The 20,900-nt window shown below is 49.0% G+C and overlaps 1 protein-coding gene across 3 annotated transcripts in view; it reads left to right on the forward strand.

The window, feature by feature from the left end:
- The window catches only part of LETM1 (leucine zipper and EF-hand containing transmembrane protein 1), a 140,186-nt gene that overhangs the window by 29,724 nt on the left and 89,562 nt on the right, over positions 1-20,900 (forward strand). For 2 of the 3 annotated variants that reach the window (XM_063924802.1, XM_063924806.1), the window contains exon 3: positions 4,133-4,595. The exons of the other annotated variant lie outside the window; for it this stretch is intronic. In XM_063924802.1, coding sequence (XP_063780872.1) covers positions 4,133-4,595 — 463 coding nt within the window. The remainder of the gene's footprint in view (positions 1-4,132; positions 4,596-20,900) is intronic. 3 annotated transcript variants of the gene reach the window in all.

The raw sequence follows: 20,900 nt of genomic DNA on the forward strand, positions 1-20,900 counted from the left end.
TGCTGATAGAAAGCAGGAGGGTATCCTAAAATGTATTTACACACATACTGGTGTTATACTGCGACCAGCAATCGCCTCAGCCTGGATGTGCAGTGCTGGGTTGGCGTGGTCGGATTCCCTGACTAAAAATATTGATACCCTAGATAGGGACAGTATATTTTTGCCTATAGAGCATTTAAAAGATGCATTTCTATATATGCGTGATGCACAGCGGAATATTTGCCGACTGGCATCAAGTCTAAGTGCGTTGTCCATTTCTACCAGTAGAGGGTTATGGACACGTCAGTGGTCAGGTGATGCGTATTCCAAACGGCATTTGGAAGTATTGCCTTATTAAAGGGAGGAGTTATTTGGGGTCGGTCTTTCAGACCTGGTGGCCACGGCAACAGCTGGGAAATCCACGTTTGTACCCCAGGTCGCCTCTCAACATGAGAAGACGCCGTATTATCAGGCGCAGTCTTTTCGTGGACAAGCGGGCAAAAGGTTCCTCATTTCTGCCCCGTGACAGAGGGAGAGGAAAAAGGCTGCAGAAATCAGCCAGTTCCCAGGAACAGAAACCCTCTCCCGCCTCTGCCAAGCCCTCAGTATGACGCTGGGGCTTTACAAGCAGAATCAGGCACGGTGGGGGGCCCGTCTTAATGAATTTCAGCGCGCAGTGGGCTCACTCGCAAGTAGACCCCTGGATCCTTCAGGTGATATCTCAGGGGTACAAATTAGAATTCGAGACGTCTCCCCCTCGCCGTTTCCTAAAGTCGGCTTTACCGATGTCTCCTTCTGACAGGGAGACAGTTTTGGAAGCCATTCACAAGCTATATTCCCAGCAGGTGATAATCAAGGTACCCCTCCTGCAACAGGGAACGGGGTATTATTCCACACTGTTGTGGTACCGAAGCCGGACGGCTCGGTGAGACCGATTCTAAATCTAAAATCTTTGAACACTTACATACAGAGGTTCAAATTCAAGATTGAGTCACTCAGAGCAGTGATTGCGAACCTGGAAGAAGGGGACTACATGATGTCTCGGGACATCAAGGATGCTTACCTTCATGTCAAAATGTACCCTTCTCATCAAGGGTACCTCAGGTTTATGGTACAGAACTGTCACTATCAGTTCAGACGCTGCCGTATGGATGGTCCACGGCACCCCGGGTCTTTACCAAGGTAATGGCCGAAATGATGATATTCCTTCGAAGGAAGGGAATTTTAGTTATCCCTTACTTGGACGATTCCCTGATAAGGGTAAGATCCAGGAAACAGTTGGAGGTCGGTGTAGCACTATCTCAGGTAGTGTTGCGGCAGCACGATTGGATTCTCAATATTCCAAAATCGCAGCTGGTTCCGACGACTTGTCTTCTGTTCCTAGGGATGATCCTGGACACAGTCCAGAAAAAGGTGTTTCTCCCGGAGGAGAAAGCCAGGGAGGTATCCGAGCTAGTCAGGAACCTCCTAAAACCGAGCCAAGTGTCAGTGCATCAATGCACAAGGGTTCTGTGTAAAATGGTGGCTTCCTACGAAGCAATCCCATTCGGCAGATTCCACGCAAGAACTTTCCAGTGGGACCTGCTGGACAAATGGTCCGGGTCGCATCTTCAGATGCATCAGCGGATAACCCTGTCACCAAGGACAAGGGTGTCCCTCCTGTGGTGGTTGCAGAGTGCTCATCTTCTAGAGGGCCGCAGATTCGGCATTCAGGACTGGGTCCTGGTGACCACGGATGCCAGCCTGCGAGGCTGGGGAGCAGTCACACAGGGAAGGAATATCCAGGGCTTATGGTCAAGCCTGGAGACATCACTTCACATAAATATCCTGAAGCTAAGGGCCATTTACAATGCTCTAAGCTTAGCAAGACCTCTGCTTCAAGGTCAGCCGGTGTTGATCCAGTCGGACAACATCACGGCAGTCACCCACGTAAACAGACAGGGTGGCACAAGAAGCAGGAGGGCAATGGCAGAAGCTGCAAGGATTCTTCGCTGGGCGGAAAATCATGTGATAGCACTGTCAGCAGTATTCATTCCGGGAGTGGACAACTGGGAAGCAGACTTCCTCAGCACGACCTCCACCCGGGAGAGTGGGGACTTCACCCAGAAGTCTTCCACATGATTATAAACCGTTGGGAAAAACTCGACAGGTATTGCGCCAGGTCAAGGGACCCTCAGGCAATAGCTGTAGACGCTCTGGTAACACCGTGGGTGTACCAGTCAGTGTATGTGTTCCCTCCTCTGCCTCTCATACCCAAGGTACTGAGATTGATAAGATGGAGAGGAGTAAGCACTATATTCGTGGCTCCGGATTGGCCAAGAAGGACTTGGTAACCGGAACTTCAAGAGATGCTCAAGGAGGATCCGTGGCCTCTACCTCTAAGAAGGGACCTGCTCCAGCAAGGACCCTGTCTGTTCCAAGACTTACCGCGGCTGCGTTTGACGGCATGGCGGTTGAACGCCGGATCCTGAAGGAAAAAAGGCATTCCGGATGAAGTCATCCCTATCCTGATCAAAGCCGGGAAGGATGTAACCGCAAAACATTATCACCGCATTTGGCGAAAATATGTTGCGTGGTGCGAGGCCAGTAAGGCCCGACGGAGGAAATTCAACTGGGTCGATTCCTACATTTCCTGCAAACAGGAGTGTCTATGGGCCTGAAATTGGGGTCCATTAAGGTTCAAATTTCGGCCCTGTCAATTTTCTTCCAAAAAGAACTAGCTTCAGTCCCTGAAGTTCAGACGTTTGTAAAAGGGGTACTGCATATACAGCCTCCTTTTGTGCCTCCAGTGGCACTTTGGGATCTCAATGTAGTTTTTGGGTTCCAAAAGTCACATTGGTTTGAACCACTTAAATCTGTGGAGTTAAAATATCTCACATGGAAAGTGGTCATGCTGTTGGCCCTGGCCTGGGCCAGGCGCGTGTCAGAATTGGCGGCTTTATCCTGTAAAAGCCCTTATCTGATTTTCCATTCGGACAGGGCGGAATTGAGGACTCGTCCTCAGTTTCTCCCTAAGGTGGTTTCAGCGTTTCACCTGAACCAACCTATTGTGGTGCCTGCGGCTACTAGGGACTTGGAGGACTCCAAGTTGCTAGACGTTGTCAGGGCCCTGAAAATATATGTTTCCAGGACGGCTGGAGTCAGGAAAACTTACTCGCTGTTTATCCTGTATGCACCCAACAAGCTGGGTGCTCCTGCTTCTAAGCAGACTATTGCTCGTTGGATTTGTAGTACAATTCAGCTTGCACATTCTGTGGCAGGCCTGCCACAGCCAAAAATCTGTAAATGCCCACTCCACAAGGAAGGTGGGCTCATCTTGGGCGGCTGCCCGAGGGGTCTCGGCTTTACAACTTTGCCGAGCAGCTACTTGGTCAGGAGCAAATACGTTTGTAAAATTCTACAAAATTGATACCCTGGCTGAGGAGGACCTGGAGTTCTCTCATTTGGTGCTGCAGAGTCATCCGCACTCTCCCGCCCGTTTGGGAGCTTTGGTATAATCCCCATGGTCCTTACGGAGTCCCCAGCATCCACTTAGGACGTTAGAGAAAATAAGAATTTACTTACCGATAATTCTATTTCTCGTAGTCCGTAGTGGATGCTGGGCGCCCATCCCAAGTGCGGATTGTCTGCAATACTGGTACATAGTTATTGTTACCAAAAAATCGGGTTATTGCTGTAGTGAGCCATCTTTTCTAGAGGCTCCTCTGTTATCATGCTGTTAACTGGGTTCAGATCACAAGTTGTACGGTGTGATTGGTGTGGCTGGTATGAGTCTTACCCGGGATTCAAGATCCTTCCTTATTGTGTACGCTCGTCCGGGCACAGTATCCTAACTGAGGCTTGGAGGAGGGTCATAGGGGGAGGAGCCAGTGCACACCAGATAGTCCTAAAGCTTTCTTTAGATGTGCCCAGTCTCCTGCGGAGCCGCTATTCCCCATGGTCCTTACGGAGTCCCCAGCATCCACTACGGACTACAAGAAATAGAATTATCGGTAAGTAAATTCTTATAATATATATATATATATATATATATATATATATATATATATATATATATATATATATATACATACATACATATATTGTCATGATATTGTCCTGTGTTCATTATTTGTATTTTCCTAAAACATCATTTTTTTTTTTTTCTAAATAGAAGTTCACATTTTCGAAGTTGCACGGTTGCCCATCCAGTTTACATTTCACTAAAAGACGGGGGTAACGGGTTTTCATGGACTAACAGACCTGAAAGAGCCTATTTTAAAGTCCACAGTTCATCACCAACATGGAGGAGCCTGGCCGGCAGCGGCAATTTAGGAGCCCAGTGCCTGTCAGTCAGGGGATTGCACTCTTCCAGCCCCCGTTACGATGACTCTGTGGTAGAAAAATCACTGAAATCTTTGAAGGACAAAAATAAAAAGCTTGAAGAGGGGGGTCCTGTTTATAGTCCAAATACAGAAATGGAGACTGTAAAGAAATCTATAGGACAGCGGGTCATGGACGAGTTAAAGCACTACTACCATGGCTTTCGTCTTCTCTGGACTGACACCATAATAGGAGCCAGAATGTTGTGGCGAATTCTCAATGGGGCCGCCTTATCTCGAAGGGAAAGGAGACAGGTAAGGGAACAACTGTGTACACCTTCAGGACCTATAGTAGTGGACAGTTCCCCCGGAGTCAGATATGCGAGCCTTGGAATGGAAAGTAATTGTTTGGACCAAACAACTGATGTAGAGAAAATGTACTCGGTCCCAAATGCAGCACTTTATATTGTAGAAGTGAATGTAGTTAATGGCTTAAATCTGTAATATCTCACAGTGACGCTTTATCAAGACATTAGAGGAAAGTCTGCTAGAACAGCCGGATTTCCCGTTTACAGCCGACCTGATCATATTAAGCTGAAAGGAGCCAGGCACAGAATTTAGGAGTCGGCAGTTTAGCAAAGCGCTTTAAGCCTTTCATAAATGTGTATGCTTCTGACATGTTGCCCATGTTGGTGTATGTTGACTTTTAGAATACTGGCGTGTTCTGATTGTCAGTATAGACCAGCTGTTCCCAACCTCGGTCATCAAGTACCACCAACAGTTCATGTTTTCCAGGTCTCCTCACAGGATTGCAAGTGAAATGCTTTGCTCCACCTGTGGGTCTTTTAAAATGTGTCAGTGAGTAATGAATACCCCTGTTCAACTGCTAGGTGACCTGGAAAACATGGACTGTTGGGGAAACATGAACTTGAGGACTGAGGTTGGGGACCACTGGCATAGACGATGTGATGACATTTATGCATGCCAACAGTCAAAATGTCGACACAGCATTTTTCGCTATTTTAGCTACCGCTAAACCTAAATGTTGCCTTAAAGTGCTCTTTTGCCATTATGCCGAGGTTCTGCCCATACTGGTGCCTCCTGATTATGCGCTGTTTCCTCTGCTCTTGGCGTCTCACTTTGGCTGAATCCAGGCATTTACTGCCACTAGAGAAAAGTCTGTCTGACAGCTGTATTGGTCATAGCATTAATCTAATTGCAATAACATCATTATTAATTTCCTATTCCCTGCTTCACCTGTTTCAAAAAGAATTGCAGTTTCCATTGTAAGATAAATGACTTTAAAACTGCAATGAAGTGTTCTGCATTCCCTGGAAGGGTTTAGAATTTCCACCTGGTGTCTAGATAGAGGAAATAATATATTGTGTTGCTTGTTCACTGTAGACCTTACAGCATTGCTCTCGCTGGAGGGGTGTGGAGTAAAGGGCAGCTGGACTTCACCATTCCTGGCAGTCCCCACTAGAGGGTTTGATGAGTCAGCCTATTGCTGATGCGCTGTGTCTCTACCTCGGTTGGCTACAGTGGGCGTGTGCAAGATCTTGCTACTCTCGCGAGATCTCCTGTGTAGGCCGGAGCCGGCAGCCACTACAGCGAAGGACAGCGATGTCCCTGGCTGTGGTGTATGGGCAACGACACCGGCAGCTGCTGAAATCCTATAGCTGCAGGTGTTGGAGCGCTTCAGCTCCACTGACCAGTCATACATTGCCTGGCATATTGGCAGCACGCTGATATAGACTGGTGCACAGTGCCCCTGTCATGCAGCACACACCGCCACTTTAATATATGGGGGGAAGCTGTATCAGCGAAAACCCCCCCCCCCCACACCATATAACCATATAATATATGTACCCCTTTATCTCTATCCACTTTATCTCTCTCCAAGGCTTAGTACATATGGGTCTTCGCTGATTAGTGGCAGAGAGCTGTCTCGTACACAGCAGAATTGTTTTCAGGGTTGTCATCTATACCCAATTAAATATTATTTATAAACCTGCACTTCGTGGCATCATTATACAGCATGACGGGCTGTTCCGCTGAACGCAAAGCTTAGCGCCTCTGCAAATTGGCTTATTCAGCTGTGACATTTGGTATTTGCCACAACCCCATTGATTTCTAATGTAGACGTCCGTGTGTGTGTGTTGACTTAGCATAATGTAGCGGAGAGGAGGAAACTAACGTTATGTGTTACTGAGCCCAGTGTTTCAAAGTAAAAACCAGTGCATTTCATATCTTACAGCTCAAACATGTAACAGTACAGGTGACGTCAGTCTGCCGATTTTTCAGGGAGATGTTGGAGAGCGGTTGTGCGAAGCCGCTAATTCGTTTCTGTCCTTTCAAAGACTATGCTAGATAAATGATAGACAGCAGCTGTGTTTTCTCTCTGCCAAAGGCTTGATACACTTCCCCCCCCCCCCCCTCTGCTGTCCAAAGGTTACTTACTGAGGATCCCAATTTTACTCAGTTTATCAAGTTGATGATATAAACATCCTTCTATGGTAGGAATGTAAATTAGCCCCGAACGAGGTAGTGGGAGCAACTTTTTGCTTTTCAGTTAGAATTACGCAGTAAGTTTAATGTGGTTCTCAATGGAAGAAATCATGGCTTTGAGTTCATGCACCCAGAGTAGAAATCTTAACTGAAATGGACACTGTGATAAGTCGGCACTTTGGACATCAAAACGGCAGTTTGCATCCAAAGCAGTACGTGTTTAGCTACACAGTAGTAATGGGTGCACACACGCGGGATTCGTGCCCACAGGGGAATCAATTGAATTACTCTAATGGGTGCCCACAAAACAATTGGTCCCCCCCCCCCCCCCCCCCCCCATTCTGTCTCCTTGACACTGTTACCAGTTGATAAGTAGAAGCTGATGGTTTGAAATTGAAGCAACTTTTGTGTCACTGTATTTAATGGTTCTCAAAGTCGGCCCTCAGGGCCCCACACAGTGCAAATTTTCAAGGTCTCCTCATAGAATCACTAGTGACATAATCCGCTCCACCTGTGGATCTTTTAAAATGTATCAGTGAGTAATGGCTACACCTGTGCTCCTGCTGAATAGCTTGGAAAATGTGAGCTGTGTAGGGTCCTGAGGACCGACTTTGAGAACCACTGAGTACCCTTAAGCCACTTTCACATCTCCAATGCTGGATCCCACCCGGGATCTGGAAACGGGTCCTTCCCGGGTGGGATCCGGCATTGGAGACTAAGCGCTGGCTTAATTGCCGTGTTGGTTGCCATAGCGGCGGAGGCTGTGCTGGGAGATGAGCTCATCTCCGCACCGCCTCTCCCTATGTAGTAAACGGGTCCCGGGTTGCATTGACCCGGGAACCCGTTCACACTGCCACTGACCTGGTATTAAACCCAGGAATAACCCTTCTTATAACCCGGGATGAATTACCGGGTCAGGCGACACGGGAATTCTCATGGGCCCCCTTTCACATCACATAGTGACCCATTGCCGGGTCCATACCGACTTATTTCTCTGATGTCCTAGTGGATGCTGGGAACTCTGAAAGGACCATGGGGAATAGCGGCTCCGCAGGAGACTGGGCACAACTAAAGAAAGCTTTTAGGTCACCTGGTGTGCACTGGCTCCTCCCACTATGACCCTCCTCCAAGCCTCAGTTAGATTTTGTGCCCGGCCGAGGTTGGATGCACACTAGGGGCTCTCCTGAGCTTCTAAAAAGAAAGTATATAATTAGGTTTTTTATTTTACAGTGAGACCTGCTGGCAACAGGCTCACTGCAGCGAGGGACTAAGGGGAGAAGAAGCGAACCTACCTGCTTGCAGCTGGCTTGGGCTTCTTAGGCTACTGGACACCATTAGCTCCAGAGGGATCGACCGCATGGAACTGGCCTTGGTGTTCGGTCCCGGAGCCGCGCCGCCGTCCCCCTTACAGAGCCAGAAGCAAGAAGAGGTCCGGAAAATCGGCGGCAGAAGAAATCAGTCTTCACCAAGGTAGCGCGCAGCACTGCAGCTGTGCGCCATTGCTCCTCATACACACTTCACACTCCGGTCACTGAGGGTGCAGGGCGCTGGGGGGGCGCCCTGAGCAGCAATAAAAACACCTTGGCTGGCAAAAATACCACAATATATAGCCCCAGAGGCTATATATGTGATAATTACCCCTGCCAGAATCCATAAAAAAGCGGGAGAATAGTCAGCGAAAAAGGGGCGGAGCTATCTCCTTCAGCACACTGGCGTCATTTCTCCCTCACAGCTCCGCTGGAAGGAAGCTCCCTGGCTCTCCCCTGCAGTCTACACTACAGAAAAGGGTAAAAAAGAGAGGGGGGGCACTAAATTTAGGCGCAGTATATATAACAGCAGCTATAGGGGACATAATTCAGTTAGTCCCTGCATTATATAGCGCTCTGGTGTGTGCTGGCATACTCTCACTCTCTCCCCAAAGGGCTTTTGTGGGTCCTGTCCTCTGTTAGAGCATTCCCTGTGTGTGTGCGGTGTGTCGGTACGGCTGTGTCGACATGTTTGATGAGGATAATGATGTGGAGGTGGAGCAGATGCCTATAGAAGGGATGTCACCCCCTGCGGGGCAGACACCTGAGTGGATGGACTTATGGAAGGAATTGCGTGCACGTGTCGACTCCTTACACAAAAAATTTGACGACATGCCAAATGCGGGACAGCCGGCTTCTCGGCTCGTGCCTGTCCAGGCGTCTCAAAGGCCATCGGGGGCTCTAAAACGCCCGCTACCTCAGATGGCAGACGCGGATGTCGACACGGATACTGACACCAGTGTCGACGACGATGAGTCTAGTCTAATGTCCACTAAGGCCATTCGTTGCATGATTGAAGCAATGAAAGAGGTGTTACAAATTTCTGATATAAACCCAGGTACCACTAAAAATGGTATTATGTTTGGGGAGAAAAAAACTACCCGTAGTTTTCCCCCATCAGAAGAATTAAATGAAGTGTGTGAAGAAGCGTGGGCTTTCCCTGATAAAAGATTGGTAATCTCTAAGAAGTTACTAATGGCGTTCCCTTTCCCGCCAGAGGATAGGTCACGTTGGGAGACACCCCCTAGGGTGGATAAAGCGCTCACACGTTTGTCTAAAAAGGTGGCACTACCGTCTCCGGATACGGCCGCCCTCAAGGAACCTGCTGATAGAAAGCAGGAGGCGATCCTGAAGTCTGTATATACACACTCAGGCATTATACTTAGACCAGCTATTGAGTCAGCATGGATGTGCAGTGCTGCCGCTGCGTGGTCAGATTCCCTGTCAGAAAATATTGACACCCTAGACAGGGACACTATTCTGCTAACCATAGAGCATATAAAAGACTCAGTCTTATACATGAGAGATGCACAGAGGGAGATCTGCCGGCTGGCATCTAAAATAAGTGCATTGTCCATTTCTGCTAGGAGAGGCTTATGGACTCGCCAGTGGAGAGGGGATGCAGATTCAAAAAGGCACATGGAAGTTTTGCCTTATAAGGGTGAGGAGTTATTTGGGGATGGTCTCTCGGACCTAGTTTCCACAGCAACTGCTGGGAAGTCAGCATTTTTACCCCATGTTCCCTCACAGCCTAAAAAGGCGCCGTTTTATCAGGTACAGTCCTTTCGGACTCAGAAAAACAGGCGTGGAAAAGGCGGGTCCTTTCTGTCCAGAGGCAGAGGTAGGGGAAAAGGCTGCAACAAACAGCAGGTTCCCAGGAGCAAAAGTCCTCCCCCGCTTCTTCCAAGTCCGCCGCATGACGGTGGGGCTCCACAGGCGGAGCCAGGTACGGTGGGGGGCCGCCTCAAAAATTTCAGCGATCAGTGGGCTCGCTCACAGGTGGATCCCTGGATCCTGCAAATAGTATCTCAAGGGTACAAACTGGAATTCGAGGCGTCTCCACCCCACCGGTTCCTAAAATCTGCCTTGCCGATTACTCCTTCAGACAGGGAGGCTGCGCTAGCGGCAATTCACAAGCTGTATTCCCAGCAGGTGATAATCAAGGTGCCCCTACTTCAACAAGGACGGGGTTACTATTCCACACTGTTTGTGGTACCGAAACCGGACGGTTCGGTGAGACCCATTTTAAATTTGAAATCCTTGAACACATACATAAAAAAATCCAGGTTCAAGTTGGAATCGCTCAGGGTGGTTATTGCAAGCCTGGACGAGGGGGATTACATGGTATCCCTGGACATCAAGGATGCTTACCTGCATGTCCCCATTTACTATCTTCACCAGGAGTACCTCAGATTTGTGGTACAGGATTGCCATTACCAATTCCAGACGCTGCCGTTTGGACTCTCCACGGCACCGAGGGTGATTACCAAGGTAATGGCGGAAATGATGATACTCCTTCGAAGAAAGGGAGTTTTAATTATCCCGTACTTGGACGATCTCCTAATAAAGGCGAGGTCCAAGGAGCAGTTGTTGGTGGGAGTAGCACTATCTCAGGAGGTGCTACACCAGCACGGTTGGATTCTGAATATTCCAAAATCACAGCTGGTTCCGACGACACGTCTACTGTTCCTGGGTATGATTCTGGATACAGTCCCCCCCCCCCCCAAAAAAAAGTGTTTCTCCCGGAGGAGAAAGCCAAGGAGCTGTCATCTCTAGTCAGAGACCTCCTGAAACCAAAACAGGTATCGGTGCATCACTGCACGCGGGTCCTGGGAAAGATGGTGGCTTCTTACGAAGCAATTCCTTTCGGCAGGTTCCATGCCAGAATCTTTCAGTGGGACCTGTTGGACCAATGGTCCGGATCGCATCTTCAGATGCATCGCCTAATAACCCTGTCTCCAAGAACCAGGGTGTCTCTGCTGTGGTGGCTGCAGAGTGCTCATCTTCTAGAGGGCCGCAGATTCGGCATACAGGACTGGGTCCTGGTGACCACGGATGCCAGCCTTCGAGGCTGGGGGGCAGTCACACAGGGAAGAAACTTCCAAGGACTATGGTCGAGTCAGGAGACTTCCCTACACATAAATATTCTGGAACTAAGAGCCATTTACAATGCCCTAAGTCAGGCAAAATCCCTGCTTCTACACCAGCCGGTACTGATCCAGTCAGACAACATCACGGCAGTCGCCCATGTAAATCGACAGGGCGGCACAAGAAGCAGGATGGCAATGGCAGAAGCCACAAGGATTCTCCGATGGGCGGAAAATCACGTACTAGCACTGTCAGCAGTGTTCATTCCGGGAGTGGACAACTGGGAAGCAGACTTTCTCAGCAGGCACGACCTCCACCCGGGAGAGTGGGGACTTCATCCAGAAGTCTTCACGCTGATTGTAAATCGATGGGAACGGCCACAGGTGGACATGATGGCGTCCCGCCTAAACAAAAAACTAGAGATATTGCGCCAGGTCAAGGGACCCTCAGGCGATAGCTGTGGACGCTCTAGTGACACCGTGGGTGTACCAGTCAGTTTGTGTTCCCTCCTCTGCCTCTCATACCAAGGGTACTGAGAATAATAAGAAAACGAGGAGTAAGAACAATACTCGTGGTTCCGGACTGGCCAAGACGAGCGTGGTACCCGGAACTTCAAGAGATGATCTCAGAGGACCCATGGCCTCTGCCGCTCAGACAGGACCTGCTGCAGCAGGGGCCCTGTCTGTTCCAAGATTTACCGCGGCTGCGTTTGACGGCATGGCGGTTGAACGCCGGATCCTGAAGGAAAAAGGCATTCCGGAGGAAGTCATTCCTATGCTGATTAAAGCCAGGAAAGATGTAACTGCAAAGCATTATCACCGCATATGGCGGAAATATGTTGCTTGGTGTGAGGCCAAAAAGGCCCCAACAGAGGAATTTTAACTAGGTCGATTTCTGCATTTCCTACAAGCAGGAGTGACTATGGGCCTGAAATTAGGCTCCATTAAGGTACAGATATCGGCTCTGTCGATTTTCTTCCAGAAAGAACTAGCTTCACTACCTGAAGTTCAGACGTTTGTGAAAGGAGTGCTGCATATTCAGCCCCCGTTTGTGCCTCCAGTGGCACCTTGGGATCTCAACGTGGTGTTGAGTTTCTTAAAATCACATTGGTTTGAGCCACTTAAAACCGTGGATCTGAAATATCTCACGTGGAAAGTGGTCATGTTATTGGCCTTGGCTTCAGCCAGGCGTGTGTCAGAATTGGCAGCTTTGTCATGTAAAAGCCCTTATCTGATTTTCCATATGGATAGGGCGGAATTGAGGACTCGTCCCCAATTTCTCCCTAAGGTGGTATCCGCTTTTCACTTGAACCAACCTATTGTGGTGCCTGCGGCTACTAGGGACTTGGAGGATTTAAAGTTACTGGACGTAGTCAGGGCCTTGAAAATTTATGTTTCCAGGACGGCTAGAGTCGGGAGAACTGACTCGCTGTTTATACTGTATGCACCCAACAAGCTGGGTGCTCCTGCTTCTAAGCAGACTATTGCTCGCTGGATTTGTAGCACAATTCAGCTGGCGCATTCTGCGGCTGGACTGCCGCATCCTAAATCTGTAAAAGCCCATTCCACAAGGAAGGTGGGCTCATCTTGGGCGGATGCCCGAGGGGTCTCGGCTTTACAACTTTGCCGAGCTGCTACTTGGTCAGGGGCAAACACGTTTGCAAAATTCTACAAATTTGATACCCTGGCTGAGGAGGACCTTGAGTTCTCTCATTCGGTGCTGCAGAGTCATCCGCACTCTCCCGCCCGTTTGGGAGCTTTGGTATAATCCCCATGGTCCTTTCGGAGTTCCCCGCATCCACTAGGACATCAGAGAAAATAAGATTTTACTCACCGGTAAATCTATTTCACGTAGTCCGTAGTGGATGCTGGGCGCCCATCCCAAGTGCGGATTGTCTGCAATACTTGTATATAGTTATTGTTACCTAAAAGGGTTATTGTTGAGCCAACTGTTGAGAGGCTCAGTTGTTATCATACTGTTAACTGGGTATTGTATCACGAGTTATACGGTGTGATTGGTGTGGCTGTTATGAGTCTTACCCGGGATTCAAAATCCTTCCTTATTGTGTACGCTCGTCCGGGCACAGTATCCTAACTGAGACTTGGAGGAGGGTCATAGTGGGAGGAGCCAGTGCACACCAGGTGACCTAAAAGCTTTCTTTAGTTGTGCCCAGTCTCCTGCAGAGCCGCTATTCCCCATGGTCCTTTCGGAGTTCCCAGCATCCACTACGGACTACGAGAAATAGATTTACCGGTGAGTGAAATCTTATTTTTGCGATGTGAAAGGGGTAATACAGTCACAGAAGAGGGGCATTAAGGTAGGAACAGAGGGTACAGAGCATATGGTGTATATTTGGGGCTCTTTAAGGAGTTAAGCTGTAATCCTCAGTACAGGCTTGTGTATGGTGGGCATAGGTCTCTTGGCACATAACTAGCATAATAATAAGGGGGTGTAGGGCTAAGCAGTGTGATGGGCTGTAGCATTCCAGTGAAAGATTTGGAGTTTTTCAAAAGCTGAAATTAGCTAAATGGTTACTGGTGCACATGGGATCAGTATGAAATCCCGACAGCAATTGACCGATGTTTAAAATTCCGACAAGGTCAAAATCCCGACATGTAAAACGTCGACAGGCCAAAATGCCGACATGAGTTTTCATTGTGTGTATGTTGACATAGGTCGACACGGACACCATATAAGTGTGCCGTGTCCCCTCGCATGGCTCGCTGCGCTCACCATGCTTCGGGCACGGTGCCTCGCTGCGCTCGGCACACTATTATATTCCCCCTCCAGGTCCACTGGGATGGTAATGTATGAACAAGTCTGTTTCGATGAAAAGCTCATGTCGACATTTTACATGTCGGTATTTTAAATGTCTGTATTTTGTCCATGTCGGGATTTTGTCCATCGGTCAATTGCTGTCGGGATTTCGATTGTCTGTAAATTGACTGACTGCATCCCGTGCACATACCGTTACCAGTGAAAGCTGCCTGCACAGTAAGCCTGGCACAGAGGGCTGCCACTTTATTACGGCGTAGAACCACCCATCAGAGAGGTGATTGCACAATTTGCCAAACAGCACTAATATATTTGATAAATGGATGGAATGACATCTGCCATAGGACTTATAGATTCTGGGCCTGATTCAAGCCCACATACAAGCAGTAGCATCTGCGGTTTTCTGTACTGCAAATCACTCTGAGGTGACGAGTCGCATCTTTGCAGATCTGCATTCCTATGCATCCTAGCACTGACATCTGCCAGCTCTGCACTAGCGTTTGCATTTAGCAGAAACGTGCAGTGAGTGCAGACAGAACTGTGGTCTAGTCAGAGGTAAGCATACGCAGATGGATCTGCAGCCAGGATGGTGCGGGTGTAAATCCGTGCAGACAGTGCTGCTGTAACAAGCAGATGTATAGGGGTAGTGCTGTCACATAGAGGCGGCCGACTCTGAATGCGGAAGGATGATGGAAAAAGGGCATTTTCCATGCTTCTCTGCAGGGAATTGGTGGTGCCGCGGGAGGTGGGTCTTAGCACTACATTATTTATTTATTTTATTTATTTATTTATTTCTCTAACGTCCTAAGTGGATGCTGGGGACTCCGTAAGGACCATGGGGAATAGCGGCTCCGCAGGAGACTGGGCACATCTAAAGAAAGCTTTAGGACTATCTGGTGTGCACTGGCTCCTCCCCCTATGACCCTCCTCCAAGCCTCAGTTAGATCTTTGTGCCCGAACGAGAAGGGTGCACACTAGGGGCTCTCCTGAGCTTCTTAGTGAAAGTTTTAGTTTAGGTTTATTATTTTCAGTGAGTCCTGCTGGCAACAGGCTCACTGCATCGAGGGACTAAGGGGAGAAGAAGCGAACTCACCTGCGTGCAGAGTGGATTGGGCTTCTTAGGCTACTGGACATTAGCTCCAGAGGGACGATCACAGGCCCAGCCTGGATGGGTCCCAGAGCCGCGCCGCCGGCCCCCTTACAGAGCCAGAAGGCAGAAGAGGTCCGGAAAATCGGCGGCAGAAGACGTCCTGTCTTCAACAAGGTAGCGCACAGCACTGCAGCTGTGCGCCATTGCTCTCAGCACACTTCACACTCCGGTCACTGAGGGTGCAGGGCGCTGGGGGGGGGCGCCCTGAGACGCAATAAAAAACACCTTGGATGGCAAAAAATGCATCACATATAGCTCCTGGGCTATATGGATGCATTTAACCCCTGCCAGAATACATAGAAAAACGGGAGATAGGCTCCGCCCCCTTATCGGCGGCCTTATCTCCTCAGCACACTGGTGCCATTTTCCCTCACAGCTCCGTTGGAGGGAAGCTCCCTGTCTCTCCCCTGCAGTCACTACACTACAGAAAGGGTTAAAAAAGAGAGGGGGGCACTAATTACGCGCAGTATTAAAGATACAGCAGCTATAAGGGGAAAAACACTTATATAAGGTTATCCCTGTGTATATATATATATATATAGCGCTCTGGTGTGTGCTGGCAAACTCTCCCTCTGTCTCCCCAAAGGGCTAGTGGGGTCCTGTCCTCTATCAGAGCATTCCCTGTGTGTGTGCTGTATGTCGGTACGTTTGTGTCGACACGTATGAGGAGAAAAATGATGTGGAGACGGAGCAGATTGCCTGTAATAGTGATGTCACCCCCTAGGGGGTCGACACCTGAGTGGATGAACTGTTGGAAGGAATTACGTGACAGTGTCAGCTCTGTATAAAAGACAGTGGTTGACATGAGACAGCCGGCTACTCAGCTTGGGCCTGTCCAGACGTCTCATAGGCCGTCAGGGGCTCTAAAGCGCCCGTTACCTCAGATGGCAGATATAGACGCCGACACGGATACTGACTCCAGTGTCGACGGTGAAGAGACAAATGTGACTTCCAGTAGGGCCACACGTTACATGATTGAGGCAATGAAAAATGTTTTACACATTTCTGATAATACGAGTACCACCAAAAAGGGGTATTATGTTCGGTGAGGAAAAACTACCTGTAGTTTTCCTGAATCTGAGAAATTAAATGAGGTGTGTGATGATGCGTGGTTTTCCCCCGATAACAACTGATAATTTCTAAAATGTTATTGGCATTATATCCTTTCTCGCCAGAGGTTAGGGTGCGTTGGGAAACACCCCCTAGGGTGGATAAAGCGCTCACACGCTTGTAAGGGCTCTACCCTCTCCTGAGATGGCCGCCCTTAAGGATCCTGCTGATAGAAAGCAGGAGGGTATCCTAAATGTATTTACACACATACTGGTGTTATACTGCGACCAGCAATCGCCTCAGCCTGGATGTACAGTGCTGGGTTGGTGTGGTCGGATTCCCTGACTAAAAATATTGATACCCTAGATAGGGACAGTATATTTTGGCCTATAGAGCATTTAAAAGATGCATTTCTATATATGCGTGATGCACAGCGGAATATTTGCCGACTGGCATCAAGTCTAAGTGCGTTGTCCATTTCTACCAGTAGAAGGTTATGGACACGTCAGTGGTCAGGTGATGCGTATTCCAAACGGAATTTGGAAGTATTGCCTTATTAAAGGGAGGAGTTATTTGGGGTCGGTCTTTCAGACCTGGTGGCCACGGCAACAGCTGGGAAATCCACGTTTGTACCCCAGGTCGCCTCTCAACATGAGAAGACGCCGTATTATCAGGCGCAGTCTTTTCGTGGACAAGCGGGCAAAAGGTTCCTCATTTCTGCCCCGTGACAGAGGGAGAGGAAAAAGGCTGCAGAAATCAGCCAGTTCCCAGGAACAGAAACCCTCTCCCGCCTCTGCCAAGCCCTCAGTATGACGCTGGGGCTTTACAAGCAGAATCAGGCATGGTGGGGGGCCCGTCTCAATGAATTTCAGCGCGCAGTGGGCTCACTCGCAAGTAGACCCCTGGATCCTTCAGGTGATATCTCAGGGGTACAAATTAGAATTAGAGACTTCTCCCCCTCGCCGTTTCCTAAAGTCGGCTTTACCGATGTCTCCTTCTGACAGGGAGACAGTTTTGGAAGCCATTCACAAGCTGTATTCCCAGCAGGTGATAATCAAGGTACCCCTCCTGCAACAGGGAACGGGGTATTATTCCACACTGTTGTGGTACCGAAGCCGGACGGCTCGGTGAGACCGATTCTAAATCTTTGAACACTTACATACAGAGGTTCAAATTCAAGATTGAGTCACTCAGAGCAGTGATTGCGAACCTGGAAGAAGGGGACTACATGATGTCTCGGGACATCAAGGATGCTTACCTTCATGTCAAAATTTACCCTTCTCATCAAGGGTACCTCAGGTTTATGGTACAGAACTGTCACTATCCGTTCAGACGCTGCCGTATGGATGGTCCACGGCACCCCGGGTCTTTACCAAGGTAATGGCCGAAATGATGATATTCCTTCGAAGGAAGGGAATTTTAGTTATTCCTTACTTGGACAATTCCCTGATAAGGGTAAGATCCAGGGAACAGCTGGAGGTCGGTGTAGCACTATCTCAGGTAGTGTTGCGGCAGCACGATTGGATTCTCAATATTCCAAAATCGCAGCTGGTTCCGACGACTTGTCTTCTGTTCCTAGGGATGATCCTGGACACAGTCCAGAAAAAGGTGTTTCTCCCGGAGGAGAAAGCCAGGGAGTTATCCGAGCTAGTCAGGAACCTCCTAAAACCGAGCCAAGTCTCAGTGCATCAATGCACAAGGGTTCTGGGTAAAATGGTGGCTTCCTACGAAGCAATCCCATTCGGCAGATTCCACGCAAGAACTTTCCAGTGGGACCTGCTGGACAAATGGTCCGGGTCGCATCTTCAGATGCATCAGCGGATAACCCTGTCACCAAGGACAAGGGTGTCCCTCCTGTGGTGGTTGCAGAGTGCTCATCTTCTAGAGGGCCGCAGATTCGGCATTCAGGACTGGGTCCTGGTGACCACGGATGCCAGCCTGCGAGGCTGGGGAGCAGTCACACAGGGAAGGAATATCCAGGGCTTATGGTCAAGCCTGGAGACATCACTTCACATAAATATCCTGAAGCTAAGGGCCATTTACAATGCTCTAAGCTTAGCAAGACCTCTGCTTCAAGGTCAGCCGGTGTTGATCCAGTCGGACAACATCACGGCAGTCACCCACGTAAACAGACAGGGTGGCACAAGAAGCAGGAGGGCAATGGCAGAAGCTGCAAGGATTCTTCGCTGGGCGGAAAATCATGTGATAGCACTGTCAGCAGTATTCATTCCGGGAGTGGACAACTGGGAAGCAGACTTCCTCAGCACGACCTCCACCCGGGAGAGTGGGGACTTCACCCAGAAGTCTTCCACATGATTATAAACCGTTGGGAAAAACTCGACAGGTATTGCGCCAGGTCAAGGGACCCTCAGGCAATAGCTGTAGACGCTCTGGTAACACCGTGGGTGTACCAGTCAGTGTATGTGTTCCCTCCTCTGCCTCTCATACCCAAGGTACTGAGATTGATAAGATGGAGAGGAGTAAGCACTATATTCGTGGCTCCGGATTGGCCAAGAAGGACTTGGTAACCGGATCTTCAAGAGATGCTCAAGGAGGATCCGTGGCCTCTACCTCTAAGAAGGTACCTGCTCCAGCAAGGACCCTGTCTGTTCCAAGACTTAACGCGGCTGCGTTTGACGGCATGGCGGTTGAACGCCGGATCCTGAAGGAATAAAGGCATTCCGGATGAAGTCATCCCTATCCTGATCAAAGCCAGGAAGGATGTAACCGCAAAACATTATCACCGCATTTGGCGAAAATATGTTGCGTGGTGCGAGGCCAGTAAGGCCCGACGGAGGAAATTCAACTGGGTCGATTCCTACATTTCCTGCAAACAGGAGTGTCTATGGGCCTGAAATTGGGGTCCATTAAGGTTCAAATTTCGGCCCTGTCAATTTTCTTCCAAAAAGAACTAGCTTCAGTCCCTGAAGTTCAGACGTTTGTAAAAGGGGTACTGCATATACAGCCTCCTTTTGTGCCTCCAGTGGCACTTTGGGATCTCAATGTAGTTTTTGGGTTCCAAAAGTCACATTGGTTTGAACCACTTAAATCTGTGGAGTTAAAATATCTCACATGGAAAGTGGTCATGCTGTTGGCCCTGGCCTGGGCCAGGCGCGTGTCAGAATTGGCGGCTTTATCCTGTAAAAGCCCTTATCTGATTTTCCATTCGGACAGGGCGGAATTGAGGACTCGTCCTCAGTTTCTCCCTAAGGTGGTTTCAGCGTTTCACCTGAACCAACCTATTGTGGTGCCTGCGGCTACTAGGGACTTGGAGGACTCCAAGTTGCTAGACGTTGTCAGGGCCCTGAAAATATATGTTTCCAGGACGGCTGGAGTCAGGAAAACTGACTCGCTGTTTATCCTGTATGCACCCAACAAGCTGGGTGCTCCTGCTTCTAAGCAGACTATTGCTCGTTGGATTTGTAGTACAATTCAGCTTGCACATTCTGTGGCAGGCCTGCCACAGCCAAAAATCTGTAAATGCCCACTCCACAAGGAAGGTGGGCTCATCTTGGGCGGCTGCCCGAGGGGTCTCGGCTTTACAACTTTGCCGAGCAGCTACTTGGTCAGGAGCAAATACGTTTGTAAAATTCTACAAAATTGATACCCTGGCTGAGGAGGACCTGGAGTTCTCTCATTTGGTGCTGCAGAGTCATCCGCACTCTCCCGCCCGTTTGGGAGCTTTGGTATAATCCCCATGGTCCTTACGGAGTCCCCAGCATCCACTTAGGACGTTAGAGAAAATAAGAATTTACTTACCGATAATTCTATTTCTCGTAGTCCGTAGTGGATGCTGGGCGCCCATCCCAAGTGCGGATTGCCTGCAATACTGGTACATAGTTATTGTTACCAAAAAATCGGGTTATTGCTGTAGTGAGCCATCTTTTCTAGAGGCTCCTTCTGTTATCATGCTGTTAACTGGGTTCAGATCACAAGTTGTACGGTGTGATTGGTGTGGCTGGTATGAGTCTTACCCGGGATTCAAGATCCTTCCTTATTGTGTACGCTCGTCCGGGCACAGTATCCTAACTGAGGCTTGGAGGAGGGTCTTAGGGGGAGGAGCCAGTGCACACCAGATAGTCCTAAAGCTTTCTTTAGATGTGCCCAGTCTCCTGCGGAGCCGCTATTCCCCATGGTCCTTACGGAGTCCCCAGCATCCACTACGGACTACGAGAAATAGAATTATCGGTAAGTAAATTCTTATTTTTTCTTCAGGGTTCATAGGGTCCACAGGGAACATTGGGGTTGTAGGTGGTGGATGAGAGTCCAGACACCAACCGGTTAAAGCTTTCAGCGTATCCCAGAATGCTCGTCTACTCTCCCCTATAACCCCGCCTCCATGCTCAGGCATTCAGTTTTTAGTTGGTGCCTGCAGGAAGCAACCACTTTCCTTTTTGTTGTAGTGCCTTTACTGCAGAACCTTTATCTGCCACACAGGGTCCTGTCTCCCAGCGTTTGGTTATACTGGACATTGCGACCGTCCTCCTAGATAAGTAAAACATACTGTTAACACCAGCATTCTCTTTCCTGCCACCGGCCACTACAGATCATCATGTCAGGCTTTGTTCCAGCACAGTGAGCTGGCTCTTTTATTTCCATATACTGTATAGAGAGACCTCTCCAGAGCTCTCTGTCACAATGTCCATCAGTCATGTTGGTATAAATGTGTATTCTGTGGGGCAGCATTGTGTGATAGTGTATTATGTATAGCTAGTCCTCTCTGTAGGTGTGCACATCTGGGCT

The sequence above is a fragment of the Pseudophryne corroboree genome, chromosome 1 (assembly GCF_028390025.1).
Source record: "Pseudophryne corroboree isolate aPseCor3 chromosome 1, aPseCor3.hap2, whole genome shotgun sequence".
Taxonomy (NCBI): Eukaryota; Metazoa; Chordata; class Amphibia; order Anura; family Myobatrachidae; genus Pseudophryne; species Pseudophryne corroboree.